Source organism: Vanessa atalanta, chromosome 2 (assembly GCF_905147765.1).
Source record: "Vanessa atalanta chromosome 2, ilVanAtal1.2, whole genome shotgun sequence".
In the NCBI taxonomy this organism is placed as follows: Eukaryota; Metazoa; Arthropoda; class Insecta; order Lepidoptera; family Nymphalidae; genus Vanessa; species Vanessa atalanta.
This window is the reverse complement of record NC_061872.1, coordinates 2,754,866-2,777,135: the sequence shown is the minus strand read 5'-3', so window position 1 is coordinate 2,777,135 and position 22,270 is coordinate 2,754,866. Positions and strand designations below refer to the sequence as shown.

At 32.5% G+C, this 22,270-nt stretch overlaps 1 protein-coding gene across 2 annotated transcripts; it reads right to left on the bottom strand.

The window, feature by feature from the left end:
- Positions 1-154: 154 nt before the first annotated feature.
- Positions 155-20,771, bottom strand: LOC125075552 (E3 ubiquitin-protein ligase RNF13). 2 transcript variants are annotated; one of them, XM_047687265.1, is made up of 12 exons: positions 20,598-20,771; positions 18,890-19,086; positions 10,199-10,368; positions 9,577-9,668; positions 7,172-7,274; positions 5,763-5,871; positions 5,180-5,354; positions 4,490-4,656; positions 4,100-4,201; positions 3,799-3,845; positions 3,183-3,331; positions 155-2,678 (listed from the first exon to the last, which is right to left on the bottom strand). In XM_047687265.1, exons 2-12 carry the CDS (start codon positions 18,986-18,988, stop codon positions 2,620-2,622), a joined length of 1,272 nt encoding a protein of 423 aa, XP_047543221.1. In that variant the 5' UTR covers positions 18,989-19,086; positions 20,598-20,771; the 3' UTR covers positions 155-2,619. The 2 variants fall into 2 exon arrangements, with proteins under 2 accessions (XP_047543221.1, XP_047543227.1); XM_047687271.1 differs by having other exon boundaries at positions 18,890-19,083.
- Between the last annotated feature and the right edge of the window lie 1,499 nt (positions 20,772-22,270).

The following is a 22,270-nucleotide window of genomic DNA, read 5'->3' as shown; positions in this document are numbered from 1 at the left end:
TTTTCAATATCTATAAACTATAAGTGACCAATATAAACAAAAAAACTACAATTTTTTTTTTCAGTCAATTAATTATTTAACTTACTACGTATTTCAATTCCTATACAATGTACCGTTTAAATAAGACATTCTGGTTCTGTTAAATAAGACAAAATTCCGTGTTAAACGATTTTAATCTTTGGTTTTTATTCTATAACATGCCACAGTGACATCCGTAGATGTATTTAAAGCTGTTTCTACACGGCGCCGCATGAGAAGCTGCACAATTCCGATTTTTAGCCGCGTTTTCTTAGTACGTGCGCTTTCGTATACGCAATAGACCGTGATATCGCTACGTCAGAAGCGAGCAAGTTTTCATTTTACTAACGGAATCAACTTCCGCTGCGGTGTTGTGTGTAAACAGCATTAGATTGATTATTCCAATACGACCGTTGTTACTTGGAACTAGAAATCAATTTTACATACGATATTGATAAATATTTTCGTTTCCAATTGCAAATCACAATCAAAGCGGTAAACATTTAAAATTAGAACTTGTAAAATTAGTTTTTTAAAGACTTAAGTTTTATTGTTAACTAGTGAAACCTTCGTTATTTGAATATGTATGGCAAGTTACTATAATTACTCGTGTTAAAAATAAAAGAATACTTTGTCATAAAAAATACAATATAATGTGTTACATGGTAAATGGAAGTTGTATGTAAGTTAGTCGTTATAAAATTTCTTTACATTTTTCATGAATGGTCAGTCCCAGTCTAATAAAAGTCCTCCATAGTAATAACAACTATAATTTAATCTATATTCATATACATTATGCTACAATACGATATACCTAAAGCTTATACACAATCATTTTATTTGATTTACCTCTAACATAATAATATATTACACATAATTTTCCCTTTGCCTCTTCACAACTTACTAAGTGGCCAAATTATTTATTATCATATTATGAAATTAACGATGTACTTACGGGAAAAAGACGGGATATCACAATGAAGGTTTACTAAAATATTTTGTTCTATTTCAATAGAATGTGCTAAAAAAAATCTTATCGATACATTAGTCTAGGTAAATAATATGTGATCATTTTGGATATTTGATTGTGAATGTACAGAATTTTTTAAAAGAAGATCATTTATATCTTTTCAAATTCTATTGAAATAGAAATTTCTTGGATTCGAATATGTACATACATACTTTTATTTTTGACCCAGCCCATAAATTTTGTGTTTCTTTTCTTTTATAATTTTATTTCGATAAAATACTTCATGTGTTAACTTTTTTAAATGCCTAATATAAAGGAAAGGTTGATTTATAAATCTAATTGACGCAAGGTCATATAAGTTTCTTTTTTTAAATAACATTATCTCTAGACACGTTAAACACTTAAAATTACTTTTTTTGCATGATTCGCACATCGCCTCTTTTATTTAGTAGCGTTCGATCCTAAATTACGCGCAAAGGATATATATCGCTGACAAAAACAATGTTTGAACATAGCGATACAATGCGTGTTATTTTTAATTCTAGAAAGTTAAATTATATTTTCGATCAATTATTTTTATTTGTAACGGGATATTTCAAAACATAGACGATAAAATTACGAAATAAATGGTATATAAAAAAAACCCATACCATATTTAACCCAATAAAGTAAAGTTGGTTTAAATTTTTAATATAAGACCGATGCACTCTAATAAATGAAATTAAGCAAAGGCTTGAAAAATTACTGCAATTAACCAGCACTATTAAGAAAATAAATTAACTTGAATTGTTGAAAAACATTTCTAGAGATATGTTATAAATTTAAACTTGGAATAAGGTTTCCATACTCTGTTTAATATTTTCAGGTACTTTATTAGATTTTGAAGCTTAACATATGGCAATAAAAGTTATTTTGCATGATCAACCGTAGCGCAAACTGAGACTTCAACTATACAGGCGTAGTTATAATTAAAAAATCTACACACTGAGGCAACGATTGTGTAATTTTCACAACTGTTTGCATTATATATAATACCTCTGGGTGGCCGCCTCTACAGCCGTCACTGTTCTGACGCATGACTATTCCATAAGATTACAACTCTTACAAAATACAATGACGAGAAAATAATGCTGAAGTCAAAAGCTTTCATTTGAGACTATTTTCGAAGGTTCCATCAAATAAGTCTTTATTAATTTGCATAAATTACAAAATAATGAATGCTACTTGAATAAGTTTGAAAAATCCTGATGTAGTTTATTCAAATGACATTTGTTGTTCCAAGTTAGTATAGATTTAAGAATAACATACATCTTGCAAATCATAAATAATGTGATCGTATTTTGTTTTAGAAGAATATTACCCTACTAATTTTGTGTCTGTAGTTATCCGATTGGAACTTCGATTCATAGCTAATGGGACTTGGTTTAAAATCCTTCCTTCTAATCTCCTGATCTCTCTCATGCTTAATTATCGGTGTCATTAATAAACAATGATTTAAGGCGATGATATCACGAAGTCGATTTAAATGTATATGTTGTGTCTGTTAGTAAAATTCTACATTCGCGATATTATATTCTGTGAGTCCGCTATTTTTCTTAGAGTCAATGTACAATAATTTATAATACACGTGTTCATAAATCGATATGTTGGGGCCCGCTGGTCGCCGAAGGAGCCGGAAGTGCAGCGACACCTAGAACATCAAACGGTGCATTGAATATTATCTAATGGCACTTCTTTTCTCCATTGCGGTTGGACATTGAGTAAGGAAATCTAGCAACAGTGTGTGAATATAGTGTTAATGTATTTGAAAGTAAGCATAAATATTAACATGGTGCAGCGTGTTTAATGTAAACTCATAGAACAAAATCCGACGAATTGGATTGATGAATTGATTTGTCCTTTTAAAAATAGTCAAAATGATAACTTATAAAAATGTTACCAGACTTTAATTAACTTAAATATGTATTCATCGCGTAGATTTGTAACGTATTTAAAATATATGGTTGCTATTTAGGCACTCACATCCTCGAGCTATCCTCGTACCATTCAAAATAGGTACGTTCAGTGCGCACACTTTCAGAAAACGCGTACCCCAATTTGACTATCATTGCCCTGGAGACTCCACATTTAACCCCGAAGCGTGCTACCGAGCACGTCAGGCGCGGTGCGGGCCAGTCGCGTCAGAGATGCTCACCGATGTCCCCGTGCGGCGCGGCGGGCGCGGGGGGCGAGGGGGGCGCGGCGGGCGCTCGCGGCGCCGAGCGCGCCCGTCGCGAGCGCGGCGCGCGGCGGCGTCGCTCCGGCTCGGTGCGGATCAGCGGCTGCGTGTCGCGACTCTCGACCCTGGTGGCATATTGAAAATAATATATTCAACTGCGTGTGTAAAGTATGTGTAAATATTGTAACTCAATTTTGAGCTACTCCCACTCGACCGACTGTGCTGAAGTTTGACAGAAACGATTGGGTTCGGTGTTGAAATAATGAGGGAGTGTGTAATTTATGATATCAACTTTTAGAAAATATATAGTAACTCAGTCGATCGTCATACTTTTGTTACAATAGATAAAAAATTCGAATAAAAAAAGATCATTTTTTTTTATAATTAAAATCGTAATACAGAAGGATATTTTTTGTTCTCAGATTATGTGATTAGTGTGCCGTATGTACATGCTAATTTACATTTTAATATTCGGTTTCAGAATAAAATCTGTAAATATGTGTGTGTGATATGATAGTTAACATTATAGATGATTTGATGATATTGCCACATGTCATATTGTGATGATAACTTTAAATTAAACACTACTTACGGTTCTTCATTAACGATTTGCTCGTTATCTTCTGAAGGCTGTGCGACCTAAAATATTAAATAATATATCTGAATTATTATTTAAATTAAAAAAAAAAAACAAGCGAACTAATAGACTAACAGGAAAATAATAAATTAAACTACTTTTTTTATCAAATCCACATCTTGAAACAAATAAAATTAAGTATATTTACTGAATAGTTATTATAGTTTGGCGAAAATGGTTTAATTAAGTTGACATATACATACTAACAGGTGTTGTATAAAAGCTCATAAGGTAAGAAATATTAAATATAGTGTACCTCTGCGTCGGCTTCCCTTTGCTCGATACGACTCCGCATTCGGGAGATGTAGCGCGCCGCCCTCACGAAGGGGTTCTCCCGCTGTTCGTCGAAAGTCCCACCCTGCAGAAATACATGACCATTTAAAATGTTCATATAGCAACTCGTTAATTCAATTTACCATGTCATCGGAGTTAACCGAAAAAACATATTATATATTAAAATTAATGAATGAGTTGCTCGAGACTGTATTTTTCTCACAGTAAAGAATGATAGATTTTATTCTAATCTCTACTTTATACATTTAATTTGTTTGATGAATGTAAATATATAACGTAGCGTATCAGAATTATATGCGAAATAAATTTGTAGTGCAAACGAAATCGATTCGCTGCGTTTTAATGCGCGGACCTGCGTGCGCGGCGCGGAGGCGGCGGCGGAGTCGGCGACGAGCGGCTCGCTCTCGGAGTCGGAGTCGTGGCGCGCGCGCTCGCCCGCCGCCAGCACGCGCCGCTTGCACACGGGGCACACGCGCCGGTTCTGCGTCAGCCACGGGTCGATGCACTTCGCGTGGTACGCTGCGGAAGGACGCCGACCGGGAATTTACTCATTACGTCGGTATGTGTAGGTCGAGGGTTACCTTTATACCTTTTAGGTTTGGAATAGAAATATTAACTATAAGGACGAACTGGTTCTCACAGCCGATCGGCTCGAACACGTCGAATCTAATTTAAAAACCTCGAATTTATAAGGTGAAAGGATCTGGATAAGTGCTACAGTTCTCTTGTTTCGGAATCATTACATATAGACGATTTTTAACAGGCGGTATATTTTTTACTGCTTGATAATTTTGTACAATTCTCGCTGACTCGGCCCGACTTACCTTAGCTATCCAGGAATACACGGCATAAATTGCCTTAATTATTATAATAAGTGAACAGCGAAACTCGTGCTCCGTTTATTAATATTTAGTATTAAATAAGAGAAAGAAAGTTACGAAAGCAAAAAATGAAAAATTTAAACTGATATCAGTCGAGCGGTACGAGCCGTATGAGACGAAATCCGTCCAATAAAACGTCGGGCGAGTAGTTAGTAGCGTACCGTGCGCGCAGGGCAGCACGCGCAGGCGCTCGCCGTCCTGGTAGTCGTCGAGGCAGATGGCGCACGTGTCGTAGGGGTCGCCCTTGCTGAACTTGCACGTGGGGATCTTCCGCAGCGCGCGGCTGGGCAGGCGGTGCCGCCGCGCGCGCCGCCGGTCCTTGATGCACTTCACGATCTGCAAGCGCACGGGACGTTGCTCTCATTCGTTCGAGACGGCGCTACCTTTACAGTGCTCACCGCCCATCATAAGAAATATTGTCCGTCCTTTACTTGGACGTGGTGCCACCGACCTTGGACATTGAGATGTTTTGTCCCTTGTGCCTGTAATTCCAACAGATTTACTCGCGCTTTAATCCGGACCACAGCAGTACTATTCATTCTAGTTTGGTGGTGAAATGTGTGATGAGGCTGATACCCTTCCACACGGACTGGCACGAAACCCTACCACGAAGGTTTCTTCTAGAAACTTCTTGGTATATATCGTATGTCTTCATGGTTCATCAAAACCACAAAAACGTTACAAACTGAGCTATTTATAAGTGAGATTGCCCTTCTAGTTTAAGTCATTCTAGAAAAGTTTTACCATAAATATGAGTATAACGATGAGACAGAGCACCACGACGATGGCGAACGGCAACAGCAGGTGCGTGTTGATGTTGAAGGGTAGATCTCCGTTCACCATTATATAGTAACTGTAACACATTTTAATCGTGTGATAAATTTATACAAATACAAAATTTAAAGAAAACATCGATGTAATGTCGTAGATGACAATGACTTATTTATTTATGTACGTGTACGTGTGCGTACGTGCGTGCGTGATGCGTTGTGTGTGTGTACAGTACGTAGATTTATTTCATTATCGAATCTTGAGGACAAAATAATGATGAATAATTTTAAAGTTATTTCACTCGTATAACAAATACCTGATACATTTTTTATTAAATTTCATTCTAATGTTTCTGTTTTTTATAAGAATCTCAAACAATATAATATACTAGCCTTAGTTCTAGCCTAGACTTTTGTTATATATCGAGCTTTGCAGCTGGTAAGATCTAAAGAGAAACCTGAAATGTTAGTGAAGGAGCAGTTACTCACTTATGACTTTATTTTTATTTAATAATAATTAATTAGATATCCAAAAATGCACACACACTAAAACATTACAAAATCTTAGTACTCAATACATTAAACAAATATGATACAACATACTAAAAGACAGGTAATTAGTATAGATAGAGTAAGACTTAATTAAGAAAAATAACAAATTATATAATTTAAAAAAAAGAAAAATAGCTGACTATGTCCTATTTAAAAGCTGTTTTTTCCAATGACTGACTCACGTAATATTTGTCCTTTGTTTCAGAATAACAGATTTAAATATTTTAGTGGTTGTTAATGTTACCCATATTTTTGCTTAAGTCGATTTGATCAAATGAATCGTTTTTTGATTATAGTAACCAAGTTATAGTGAACTGTCGATTCCCATTAAACACTTTACTGTATATTATTATTGATTATTAATTTCTACTGAGGAGGTCAAGGTCAAGTTGTATTTGTGGTTTTAAGTAATTTTTGTACCCTATGTCCTTTTCAATACCACTGACAAGGTGTATTTTTTTATGATATAGGAAGACGGAAGTGCAAATGGACCAACTAGGCCATGGTAAGAGGTCACCACCGCCCATAGACAATGGCGTTGTATGATATATTAACCATTACTTACATCGCCAATGCGCCACCAACTTTGGAAACTAAGATGTTATGTTTCTTGTGCTTGTAGTTACACTGGCTCACTTACCCTTCAAACCGGAAGATAACAATACTGAGTACAGCTGTTTGGGTGTAGATAATATGTATCTCTAAGTAGTATGTATGATGACATCGTAGGTAAAGTAATTAAGACGTGAAAGCGTAACAAACAAACAAATAGACAAAGATGTTACGTTAGGTTAGGATTGGTTACATGCTAAAATAATTGACAAAACTTACCGATTAGTATAGACGTATTCTTCTGAGAGAATTATCCCAGCGAGGTCGCTGACGAACACGGAGGGAATCGTTATCCCCTCAGGGTTCTTCGCCGACATCGACTCTGAAATGAGAGTATTGCAAATTTAAATAAATTGAATGTTGGCGCATTGATATAGGAAGCGCAGGAAATAGTGATATAATACTATTTAATCGTATAAAGAACACGATTTATAGGGATTATATTATGTATCGTTTAAATATTATTTTTTCATTGGGTTTCAACGGCGGGTTCATCTGAGTGTGATGTGTGTGCTGGGGTGGTGGTGCATGTATTAGGTATCTTATGTTCCGTTGCCGAAGAAAGACCACAGTGGCGTGCATTTGGAGAGGCCTATGTCCAGCAGTGGACGAATGCGGGCTGATGTGTGTGTGTGTGTGTGTGTTCCGTTGAGCAGTTCATATTATGTAAAAGACAAATGAACAAACGAACAAATACACAAATTAACTTTCGCATCATCATCATCCTCCTGCCCTTCTCTCAATTTTACTTTGGGTCGGCGTAGCATGTTTTCTTCTTCCATACTTCTCTGTCGGACGTCATCTCACAAGTAACATTCTTTCTAATCATATCGTCTTTCACACAATCCATCCATCGTTTCTTAGGTCGTCCCCTACCTCTATATCCATCCACATTCATTCTCAAAACCTTTCTCGCAACATGGTCCTCATTTCTTCGCATAACATGCCCTAAGCTAACTTTCGCATTTATAATATTAGTTAGGGCTACAATTTAAAAGATACTAATTATTTGTACAGTGATTTTGTAAAGAGAAAGAGATAAAGATAGAGAAAGTGATATGTAGGAAAAAGAAGACAATAATAACCTTTTCCTCAAAATCTAGAAGATTTAAAAAAAGTGATAATTGAGTTATTCAAAATTAGAAATGACGCGATAAACATTTTGGATTCAGTCATCTCTTCTCATATTAACCCCTTTATTTTCCCTTGAGTCACATGTGTCAATCATAATTCATGGTCATTGTTTAAGTATCGTCAGTCGTCTGATCAGGGAAGTTGTTTACTGTACGATAATTTATTCCATAATAAATCGTTTATATTCATATTAACAATATACTCTGAAAATTCTTTGATTTTTAGCAATGTTAGAGATCCATTAGTGAGGAATCGGGACTTACGAATTCACTAAAGTGGCCGTTATTTATTAAGAATAGAGCAAAGGTTACGCAATTAAAAAAAAAAGACTACGAAAGGTTGATACGATCATTTGGTCAATATATTTCTAATCAATACGAAATAAGTATAATTATTAATTTCTACGTAGACAGCATACGAGGCATTAGGTAACATAATATTTAGCTTGTAATAATCAAGGATAAGTTGATTACAAGATACTTTTTCAAAGACATTCTCAACTCAAAAAAACTATAGTAAACTTTTTTGTTTGAAAACCTTATCCGTTATTTGAAATTTATAAAAATATAAAATATGAAAAAAAAAAATATCACACTCCTATAAATTATTTTTAAATACAGATATAATAAAAAATCAATTTTCATAAATAGCACTTGACACAAAACATGTATCAACTTACATATGACTAAGCCGGTTCACATCCATGTTTCTAACACTTTTCGCGCAAAACATTTTACAAAGTATTTCTTATAACAACCACAGATTATCAAAAATTATAACAGATAAAAAATTACGTATGTATTTTTTTTATTTCCGCGTAAAATGCGTTCGAGTTCCTGTGAAGTTTTATTAGTTATAATATATTATCATGTTGCACGGGATGACCAGATAACAGTGTAATTATTCATCCAACTTATCTCTACACTTGTAATGAACGCACTTTCGTTTTGTTCTGCACGGAAATATCGCACTTCATGCTATCGATTTAAATGTCAAGATACTATGAATAGTTCATTGTGTGTATGTTTACAATTATTTATATTTTTTTATTACCACGTTGTATATTTGTGGTTATTTTTAGTATCTATTAAATGGTATATTTAAAATATTGTAAATAAGTTAATTAAGATACTAGACTAGGCTAGGATCTTTGTACGCTCTTTCATATAAGTTTGAAACGACAAAACAAACGCCTCAGTCTCTATACAGAAAATTGACAGACGATTTAATACATATTGCGTAATATTTTTATGCGGCGAGCGGTTGATTCATTCAACAAAGCAGATAAAGGGCCAGACCTAAAATTCTTCCTCCAAGAGTAACTAACAACTTTGGGGCCAGACCTAAAATTCTTCCTCCAAGAGTAACGCCTTTTCCCATATATTGACTACATATCATTTCATTAGAGCTTGTCAACCTGAAGGGTCACGTGACCTGATCATCAGGAGTCGGTATCATATTGGAAATCACTGCATATTTCTATCACTCACCGAGATCGCTCGAGTTGACATTATGTACGACAGCGCAGTCGTAGCCGGCAGCTTGCGCGTTGCGTACTTTCAACTCGAAGCTGCAGTTGTATCTAAAGGGAATAATTAACGAACATTATTGTGTTAAGAAATATGATGGCACATTGGATATCACCACGGTATCTTGATCGAAGTTTGCGATTACATATTTGGACTAATTTGATGTGTTACATTTTTATTTCAAAATATAAGAGAATTTAATCTTTTTTTTTCTGTAGAAGAAAGTATCGAAGACCTAATTTTTCCTAAGTCCACGTTAAGCAGACTTTTTTATACATTTATTATAAGAATCACTCGATGGTAAGCGGTCATATCCGTAAAAAGACATTAATTAAAGAATTACAAGCCATTGCTTAGAATATCAAAGGGAAAACCGTAGGATCAAAGATGTTATGCCTCTAACTCTAGCTAATCTATTAAACACTTTATACCGGAACGCAAATAAATACCAAAAACGTTAAAAAAAAACAAAGTAGAAAAGACAAACATTTGAAAAGATCAAACCTTTTGATGACCCTTCGAACTGAGACAGCAATACAAAGTATTCTGTTCATCGGTAGGATAAGTACAAAACGAGACTCACCTAGCGATTAAGACAACCCATTTTCCTGTGAAGTTTTCGGTGTCCACCGGCGGTTTCTTCAGTGGAGTGCAGCCATCTTCCGGCTCACCAGTCACCAGGAATCCACGAAGTCCATCTGGGGGCAGGTCTGGACCGAAACTAGCCGGTATATCGCGGAATTCTTCCGCTATCTGGAAAGGAAAAACTATTTATTCAACAAATATCTAAATCTAATTAGATCGTGTTCTCTGACTAAACTAGAACTTTAACAGGTAATTTTAAGTTATAAAGAAGTACTTGGACATAAATAAGTCGAAGGCATAACTGTAAGTCTTTGTGTAAGCCGTACGTGCCCACCCAGTCATCATAAATTATTTCTACGAATAGCAACACTTAATATTGCTGTGTTTAGGTTTAAAGGGTGAGTGAGCCATTGCAACTACAGGCACAAGGGACCTGATATCTTAGTTCCCAAGGTTGGTGGTGCACTGGCGATGTATGTAATGGTTATTATTTCTTTTAGCGTCTATGTCTATGGGCGGTGGTGACCACTTACTACCAGGTAGCCCATTCGGCCGTCTGCCAACAAATAACATTAAAAAAAAAGATTTTTAGAACAACAAGTCTTCATGTGTCTCAGCTTTGATAACTCTACAGCTACATCCGTTGAACAGAGGAGTATGTTCTTATTTTAGTTATAAATACATAGAATAACATTGTAATGGTTTATATTCATAGTAAATTTAGGAGTTTATCTATGACGATAAAATATATACATACAAAAAAGTCTTCTATGGTACCTAAACTTAACTAAAGCTAAAATCCCTTAGGTTTTAGTTGGAATAATAACGTTCCGTGCGAACACGAGTAACTTTTTAAAATTCTTGTAATATCGAAAAATACCGAGCATACGACATGGCTTAGCTAAGTTATTTTCTAACGTCAAGTTAGAAAATAATTAGCTCCTAAATCTGAAGATCAACTCCAGTTATACTCGTAGCTGAAAAGTTTGAAATAATGGACAATTTAATCTTGCTTTGTTTTGCCTAAGCGCAATTCTAAATTCAAAACTTATTTTCTCTTAAAATATAATGCCATTATCAATAGTTTACTTAGACTATTAAAATATACTAAATTCAAGATTAACAATAAATAAAAAATAATTTTCGTTTTGAATTGACAAAGTAACCTCTTTGCAAAGAAACTAAAAAAATAAATAAATAAATACACTGAAGAGAACGACTGATCGTTATACTAAAAATTCACAAGTACCGTACGTAAGCAAACATTTTAATGTAGGTAATACAATGTATTGTACTTACGAAATGCTGCAAGCCGACTATATGCATCACGATTATACTTTGTATTGCTGGATGCATCATTCTTGATCATTGGAGAATAAATAGATCCAATTCCTGAACCTCGACTTTATAATTGATTGTTTGGTATATATTCAGCCTATACCACATTTACCGCGTCCAGACAATCTTGCGGTATTCATGTATAATAGCAATAAGTCTGCACGACGTTCGTGTTATAAAAAAAAATCCATTATAATATATACTATAATCTACAGTTCAAAAATATTTTACGTTTAGAACAAAATTTGACATTCTAAATAAAACCGGTCCTTTCTAAATTAAATTTAGCATATCTGCTTTTTCGAGTTTTTTTTTAATGGTGTTAGTAAATTTCAAAAATGGAATAATTCGATTCGAATTTCAAATGATCGGACCTAAAGTTAGTTACATTATTAAGTTACCGCGACCTCTGTTACGGTTAACACGTACATATGTTTCAATGTCGAGGACGTATACTTGGCTGGCCTTCAACAAACAATTATTCTAATACAGACGACGCGTGCGGATATGTGTTTGTTAAAATATACATTTATGACGTTTTTTTCTTGTCCATGATCGAGACTGGACTGACTTGTCTAAAAATTCTAAATTTCTAAGCCATCAAAGATAAAAAAAAAACCTTTTTTAAATATTATATAACCTTCGAATAAAAATGAAAATAGAATGAGAACGTCATAAAAAATATTTATTCATTTTTATGAATAATTAATAGAACACCAAACAAGTTTTGTTTTTTTTTTTAAAACACGTTTCAACACTTCAAAAATCAAAGATTTGAACCAGGAGACAGCATAGATATAGATTTTTTCTGCGCAGTTGGCTACTCTCGTTGCTAATGGTCTAAACGGTCGAAAACGGCTATGAAATAGTCAGGATAAAATAATATAAGGAACTTAATTCGAATAAATATTAAGATTGTATAATAATAATAATATGCTTAATTATGATATTATTTGATAATTCACTGCACTAAGTTTAGAGCGTGATGACATTACATTTTGTTTTTGTTACTTTTTATCTACATTAAAAATAAGCACACCATAGCATTAAAACGCAGCGGTACCTCATGTACTAATTCAAGACATCACATATGTGATAACTGAGTATTCCCAATGTTTTTTTGAATTTAGAACATGTCAGGGTGCCGAAAACTATTCCAATTCTCTTCAAAACGTCTTACTGAAGACATACGTCAAAAATAAGTCAACACATGCGGGCGAATCAGCGGACGGAAAATAGTAATTAATAAATTAATAGTTTACAACAACAAAAAAAATTCGGCAACGCCAAACGGCACACTTCTAACTTCCAGATTGTTACTGAGAAGTTTTCGACAGAGCTATCCAATAAATAGAACTTTGGGTTCTGCGGCCAACGAGGGAGATACTTTAGATTTGCCGTATAACCCTCAATTATGACTATCCCACTGGAATCGGGTTTGACAACTTAAAACTCAATACTTAGTACTAAAAATTCATTAATAAATTGTTAAAATTCTATTTGGTCATATTAAAGAAAAAAAACTCATGAAAATATTTATTATCAATTATTATACATCAAAATTTATTGAAATTATATTAAATGCATGCATAAGATCCGTTTATTTTTTTAGGTCACACGCAAAAACTGCTACGATTAATATGGAATGGATGAAAAGGAAAAACAAATGACATATTTGTGTTTAAAAAATAGAGAAACAGAACGAAAACTGTGGTTGAGTTTAATTGTCCCAAAGTATTTACTTATCAAAGTAAATAACATATCTTAACGCCTAATGCATATTAAGAAAAAGTGTGCGTGATCGTGATCGTGAAGTTTAGGTGCTTCGGAGTTCGGACTGGGATATCGGACATTAATAAGGTATTCTATTATTTTTGAAAAAGTACTTCAAAATGTTGATTTCGCTAATAAAAAGTTGCCATAAAATTAAATTAAATTTTTTATTCCTGCAAAAACGCTGTCAGTTATTTTGGTGACGTCATCATGATAAAAAACAACAGTTGTGTATGGACGACTGGCACTCATTCAACGTTAACAGATATAAATTTAAATAATTTAAAATCGCTATAAGCTAGCATTAAAACTCCCAGAAAAGTTGTTTAACAAAGTGCCAGATGATATTGACAGTTTTTGCCTATCTGACGCCACACCATGGCGGCTCGTGTTTTGGGTCACGTGATGTACAATTTAAAAATTACGACTTTTAATTTTTATATAATAAAAAAATAACGTGCTTTTATAATTCAAAATCAAAACATGTAATATTTTTCCACATATATTTTAATGTTTTTATCAAATTTCATAATCTATTTTTCACTACCGAAAGTACCGAAAGTAGTATTATAATACATTTTATTTTGTTATTCGAACCGATAGTAAAATATTTAAATAATCGCGTTAAAAATTACGCGAGATATGTTGTACGATGCATTACTATTTTACGGGCGAATAGATCGATTGGCGAATGATTATGTTTTATTAGTAAAAAAACAACATTCCGATCAGTAGGCGGACTATCAAATATATCATTATAACTGGTCAACACTGTTCCTAGATATTGGTACTGTAAGAAATATTAACTTTTCCTCATATCATCAATGCCTCGCTAACCTTGGGATTTAAAAATATTATGACCCGTGCGTATAATTACTGGTTCACTGACACTTGAAGGTGCGTCCTCAGTGACGGCGCACCACGCACGCGTATCCGCCAACATAGTGAGTATTCGTTTGGTCATCTGCAAGCAGATCGGACTGGTTCAAACGGCTTCCGCGTTCGCAGTGCGCCATCACTCAGGACGTACGTTCAAACCGGAATATAATAGTACTAAATATAGTTGTTTGGCGGTATAACATATGATGGCACTAAGGCATGCACAGTCTTACCACGATGAACCATTGCACTTAATGCTAAAATATTTACATCTTCAATAGTATACTACTTTCTAGAAATACTATTTAAAAAGTAACGTAAAATGAACACTTCTATACTTATTTCTCCATCAGCTTGTTTGCGTAATTAATAAATATGAACGCTCAAGATCAGCGGTCATTTTGGTCTTAGAAAAATAGAAATGGTTACAGAGTAGTTTGTCTTCAAAATTATTTTTAAAATAAAAACAGTGTAAATGTCTCAGAATACAGGACAAAATATTAGATTATTGAACGCTTACGTGGTTACTTACTTTCATTGAGTATACTGTTTTAAAGTGAAAATTGCTATTTTATTTCTAAATCGAAATGGAATCTCCGGCAATGACACCGTATAAATTAATAATAACTTTCTCATAGATAAGCCGATAGATTAATTAAAATTTGTAAGTCAGACTCGCGAGAAGAGATAAAGTATTCTAGTTCTCAACTAAAAATACAACGATAGAAAAACTAAAAAACAAAATAGCAATGTTACAAAACGAAACAGAAATAAATTAAAAAAAAAACAACGCACGCTCGACGGTTTTAAAAATAAATCTCAGTTAAAAAGTTGTAAAAACTATAAACATTGTTACGTCACCAACACTCAGTATGTGTAAAATTTCAGTTTATTAGGTTGGGTGAACTTCGTAAAAATGCTGTTCCAAGATTTGCTAATGGTATAACAGTAAATACAAGGAATAATGCTTGGAAACTATTTGTTATCCGTTTAATTTGAATAATAACATCGACTTTTATATACTTCTTTATTATATATTAAATAATATATTTTGTGTTCCAAAGTCAATCATATCAAACATAATTAAGTTATTAACGCTATATGTCCGTAATTGGATCACTTTATGTTCGTTTTATTTTAGCCGTTTTTGGCCACAAAATACAACTAAGTTACCTGAAATATGCAATTACATATATAATATTGTTTGTGACATATTGACAAGAATAGTTCTAAACCATTTGGTGGATGTGCTGCCATTCTGACAATTCACAACTGTGTCAATTGGTAGCTGACAATTAACAGTTATTAATAGCTCAGAAAAAAATTTAATCGTCCCATCTTTCCTGTAGTAATACCAAAATGTTTAAGTTAATAAACACTTTATTGTTTTAAGTATTTCAATTCAAGTTAAGCCTTTCCTAAATTGAAGGTAAACAGTTTTCATTATAAACTAGCTATGCCCGCGACTTTGTGCGCGTTGTTTGAATTTAAGTTATTTGGATATTGTAGCGTGATTTTATTTTTATTTTTGTATATGAACCGTGTATACAGACATAATATGCATTTAGTAAAAATGGGTTATTTTAATATTACAAAGAGACATTCCAATATTATTATATGTATAGATAGTGTGATCTTTATGTTACCGATTAGTTCACTGAAAACGAATGTTCAATAGGGATAGAGCGAGTGCACCCACTGACGCCACACACTATTATTGTGTAATTTCACTAGCGATAAACATTGACACGTGGTATGTATCCGAAAACAATGAGTCGAATAAATAGGAGACCGAAATTCAAGGTTAAATGTAACTATCATTAAATTTATGGTTGTGAACGAATAACTTCGCGACCGGGTAGCCTCAAGCTAAATAACATATTTATAGACAATTATAAAATTACCTAAATATGCTCGCATCTGAAATTTATGGAATTAAATTAGTTATAGTAACACGTCGTCTTGGTTTGACTTGGTGCAAATTCGTTACTGTACCCATTAGTATTGGTACTGGTATGGTATTGTTGTTGTCGGGTTTGAAGGGTAAGTCAATAAGTAAGTACAGAAATAACGGACATAACATCTTAGTTTAAAAGGTTTACAATGTACTCTTACATGGTTCATATATCATACAGTGCCATGGCTGTAGTGGTTACCACTTACCATTAGGTGACCTATTTGGCAGTCTGCCTACCTACACTAGATACTTAAACAAATATGCCGAATACCGAAAATATGACAAATATTCGGGCTCAACCCTAATTTAAGTATAAGATAAAAGATCATCTCTTACTGAGAATATTTTTTTGTCTGTTCTAAGTTTTAATTGGAAATATGACACTGCTTTAACAAAAGAAACGTACAAGATATAAATATATATCGTTCACCTCTAAAACATGCGAGTAGTTAAAATTATGGTCATTTCATATCAGCGTTATTACGTTCAAAAGCTTCACCTAGGCTTTTGTAGATGCATACCATTTTTTATTTTTTTTTATATCATACTGGTTTATCTTCTTTATGATAATTAAAAAAGAATGAATTTCTCTTCTATTCATTCCAGTCAAGTCCTAAACCAGTCGTCCGATAATTATAAATTTTAGGTTAGGTGTTTTGCTTTGCAAGCGAAGGGCTTAGCCCAAAAAAACCAAAATTTTGTCTTTGTATATATGTCTTTCCATATTAACTATTTATATATAGTTTTATGTAGACCCTAGCTAAGCTAGTACATGCTAAAGTTAGTACATGATAATAATATCCCCTTAACCGTATTTTCAGTCAGTATGATCAAACTATGTAGGGTTAAAAGCATTTAAAATTGGCATAAAAACCATAATGGCAATAAATAAACAATATTTTTGAATCGACTTAAATAAAGTATATTTAATTTCGACAAATCGTATTATGTAATTGAATTTTATTTTATTGACTTGCATAATCTACGTGTATTATCCTTTATAATTTCTTTCACACTTATATGCACAAATAATTCACAATTAACAAATCACTTGAACCGATTAACACGGAACCTTTAACTGAGCAGTTAATACTGGAATGCAAACTATCGGTTACTTATCGTTATTGGTAATATTCCTTCGTTACCGTTAGATAACTTATCGAGGAACACACATGGCGACTAATTGTATTTTTTTAATAATATAAAAATATATATATAAGTGTAATAACGGACAGACGGAGTATCGATTGAAGTGCATTTGATAGTTTTAACGTTATATAATATTCAGATTTAAGTAAATTTTACTAATATACACATCAAGATTATATAGGGCATATATATTTTAGTTGGTTACAAATATACAAATTCATTAATATCCATTTGTTTAATATAACATTGTTTGTGTGTATTGTATTAATTTAAAATGACAAAAGGATTATAGATAACGTATTGCGTCCCTGTGTCTAATAACTGCGTTATGTATTTTTATCTCTTTCGCACTCTCCCTTTGTCTCCGTAAATATAATTAAGAAAAAAGATCGAGTCATCTTAACGTATACAAATATCAGCTGACGACGCTCTTCACTCTCTTGATAAAATATAAACGATCAAAGCGAGACAGATATAGTTATGACAGACTATTAAAATACAACTTGTAAGGTTGTATATATGTACTGTATTATAAAACCAGGCACGAGGACAAGTCGATAGTCACTATCGATAGTTATTGTTTATAATTATTAAAATTTTACAATGTTATATATATACATATTTCTCTACGTCTCATCATATATTCTACAGCCATGTAGCAATACCTTAGTATTTTCGTGTTCTGTTTGAAAAGTGAGAGAGCCAGTGATATCGTAGTTCTCTGGGTTGGAGGCACAATGTCTTTGTAAGGAATGGTTCACATTTCTTGCAGAGCCAATGTCTACATTATCATCGGGTTGCTTTTTGCCCGTTTATCTATCTTTTTTACAAAGAAATATTAAAATATTACAGATCTCAAAAGTCGGGTATTTTGTCTTAAATGTGTAAACCTTAAAAAAAAAATCTGATAAATTATAGCTAATATAGTATCGATGTAATTAAACAATATTATGCTAGCTACATTGCTACTAGATACTTCAGAAAAATATACAACATATGATCATTTTTTACATCTTATTCCGTCTGGAAAATTAAAAAATATATCACTAGTTCGGATCATACGGATTAGTAGTTTTTCATAAATTGATAGAACGAACCAAAAACTATTTATACGAAAACGAAAGGAATAATAATGTAGTTGAAATGAGATAACAATAACATTTATCACAGTTGAGTTTAAGCTCCATGCAAATATCCCATTGAGTGAAGGCTTGGAACTTATTTTACCATGTTGATCTAATGCTGGTTTACTTCACCATTGCAAGATATGAATAACTCAAATTGAGCGTATGAAATTTATATGGAACAATGCATGGCTTGAACCTACAAACTTCGTTTAATACAAGTTGTTGTATTTCTACATTAAATGTAACTTTTTTCTGAAATAATTCTTTATCATTTGATGATGAACTGTTAATAAAATTTAGCTTTCTAAGGCTAAAGCAAAATAAAAACTTTGCCAATACTCCTTTGCCTGAGAACTGTCAATATTGATATACTTTGACAAAGTTCCAATCCATTCTCATAGTGCAAGAATTATGTGTCTGTGCAGAATGTATATATACTAATAAAATAAAATCAAACTAAATTTACCGTATGTGGCAGGTCCTCAGTGTATACTATGATGCTGCCATGGACGGAAGTTAACAAGCCCAGCAAGCCCAAGAGGCAGGTGTGGAGTGTGTGTAGCATTGTCAGCACATTCCTCTGTGCTATCTTCTCTAATTAGACCCGCTTACATTGCATACGGAGTAATGTCTTTTAATGGTTGATCTTGATCGCCATAACTTCTGAAAATAAATTCTTCACTATCAAATATGTACAGAAATTTAATTAAAGAAATACATATCTATTTATTGCATTTTTCAAAGAAGATAGAATGAAATAATGTAGAGGATTTGAATTATGGACTATCTTATGGTTGATAAAATGTGATAAACAAAGCAAACATACAATTTTGCAAAAGTATCTTGTTTGTCCAGCATTAAACAAAATACTAATACATTACACATACATACAATACAAATGGGTCATATCGGATGTTATTTAGCCCATAAACTTTCTCAATAAATGCATTATTTCATACAAGAATATATTTTTTATTTTTTTCTGGCAACAAACCCAGCAAGAATGTAAACAAAGAAAAATTTATTAATATTATGCTTTTTAACTTTAGAAAATTATTTAAAATGATCAAGATTAGTGTTGGAGAAATAATCAATCCATGTTTATCCATTCACAAGTAAATCAGATAACAATAACAATATATGTAATAAGTTCAATTGAGAATAAAATCTATTTTCCACTCTTAGTCATCAATAAAACATACTGCACTCAGACAAGGACAACATTAAAAGGTTATTTATGTGAAATTTGTTTGTTTTGTAACAGTTTCTGCAGAGGATATAGAGTATTTATATCTTTTTATATGAAATCAAATAGTTTATTAAAAGTCAAAGATGAGAAATTATTTCCATAATTTAGCAGACGTCAAAAACACAGTTGTATAGCTTAAAAGCAAGTACCTATTTTTTGTTAGAAATGAATAACAGTTGATATATTGCTAATTAGATATCAATATGCATATGTAAGTGAGTTTCTTGTGTCATAATAACACTTGGTCATTAAACTTCTAATCGGAGCATAGTAATACATTTTTTTGTACCAAAAATGAAATGTTAACAATAGACACAAATAAGCACAAGTAGACGCTGCAACAACTTGCATCAATATTCAATACATCTTAATGATGTGGGTAGGAGTTACTTGAGACAAATTTTCAATAATAAAATTTATTGAGAAAACAAAATAGGATAATTTTATTGTATTATTTGTTTTTCTCGTTTGATTCATAAATAACATAACTTCTATGTTTAGAATGGTGACTTTACATTATAAAAACTGAATGTTAAACTAATTCGTTTTTATTTACGTTAGATTTAAAAGAATTGGGAACAATTTAAATTTATACTACTTGTGAATGTCTGAAAGTTATCAAAAGAAATAGGTACATAAAAGAAGGAAATAGGTTTAAAGAGATAAAGTTTGGATAGTAGGTTGATATTATATAGTACGGAAACATATTTAGCAAATGATAATAAGGTCGTTTCGTAACCAAAACAATTGGTGATTACACGATATAACTCGTTAACCCGATGCGTATGATTAAAAATAAGCTGCTAATTTAATCTAATAAAGCCGAGACATATTCTCGGCCTTGGATCACGTGTTAACAACAATAATAAATTCGTTTCAACTGTATAATATCCTCAACTCGATATATGCAAACAAAAGTACTTACAACATAAACTCGAATTATAATAACAAGATCTTTGTACAAACGCCTAAAGAACCAACGCTTAGTATTACTAATCTAACACAACACAAGCAATTTTTAAGTAGCACCTCGTTTATTTGAAATTACAAATATAAGTAAATTAACTAAAACTACGACTGATTCTGATTCACTCTTCGGAAAAATCAAGTCAAAGTAAATGTCATTCGATGAACGTTCATAAACTCGGGCTCAATGCATATTAAATAAAAATTTGTGGTGTAGCATGTCTTTAATATAAGATAATATTAAACATTTTACAGCGCAATAAAATAGTGTTTGTTCAAAATTTTTAAAAAATCATATTAATGTTTTTTTTAAGGATTTCTTTATTTGGTATTTAAATGTTTCGAACGGGATTGATTGAACGTGTTGCGTTTTGTTTTTACTGCTAATATTAAAATTTTTACTATAAAAAGACATAAGGATTTTTAACGCAAATAAACATTAAACGTGGGTAAATAATTATAGTTCCATACCATAATGTTATTAAAATATCTTAATTTTATTTATTATAATAAATGACGCCTGATATTAACTTGGAGCATTTTATATAAAACAGAAGTAGCTAAGCAACATTTAGAAGGCATTACATATATTTAAGTTTAATCTGTATTCTGTATTTTAAAATTATCATTTTACTGTGGATGCTTTAATAACCTTTTTTTGAGTTTAATAATTACAAAAAAAATCACAGTTCTATTAGATGGTATTTTAATTGTTGATTAGATAAATTATTAACGAAACAGAAGTTTTTATCAGAGTACTCATAATTGATAACGTTTCAGATGAGAAATATTTATAGCAATTCCATATCCCAGTGGTTTATCAATGTATCGTATCGCTATATCGTAGATTCGATAATTTTAATTTATATTGCTCTATCAAGTTTATCTTATTGCTAGCACCATTAAAATCATACTAGTGGGTCGCCCGCGAAACTTCGCGTTTATTCAACGGATAATTTATTTATGAATTTCGAAACCTATCACAGTATTTATTTTGATTTTATTTCATTGTAATCTGCAACTGAATCAGATACATTTGGCGCCAAAATGATAAAAAAATAATTATGAAATTTTTAATGACAAATAATATACGTTACTTCAGTTAGAATTGGGGTTTGTCGATAGGAATTTACTTTACAATTGTTCATATGAACACACACACACACATAATGCGGACCCTGATCAGGAGATATGTCTGAGATTACGTGGTAGACAGTACCTTGTGCACGGAAGCAGTGAAAACAGTAAAGATTCGATTAAACTATTGCTACAAACATGCCTAAACATGCTAAATCTTTTCTAAAATTAAATCGTAACAATTGAGTAAATTGCAATCAAGAATCCTCTTTAATTTTCTGCAAATCTGCGGCTGAACCTCTTCAAAATGACACCATAACCGATTTTTTATGTGCAGCTATCGTCCCATAATCACTGGGACAAAAAGTGGGAGTAGATAGTATGTACTTAATTTTTTATTTACAAATATATTGTAGTAATTATTTTGGTTATATTTTTAATTGATTTTTTACCCTAAGATTATAAATTTCCGAGCTTGGCATGTCATCCCTCATTTTAGAAAATACACAGACAAAAAAATCAATGCACCCGGGTCCCGGGCTGTTATCACAATTT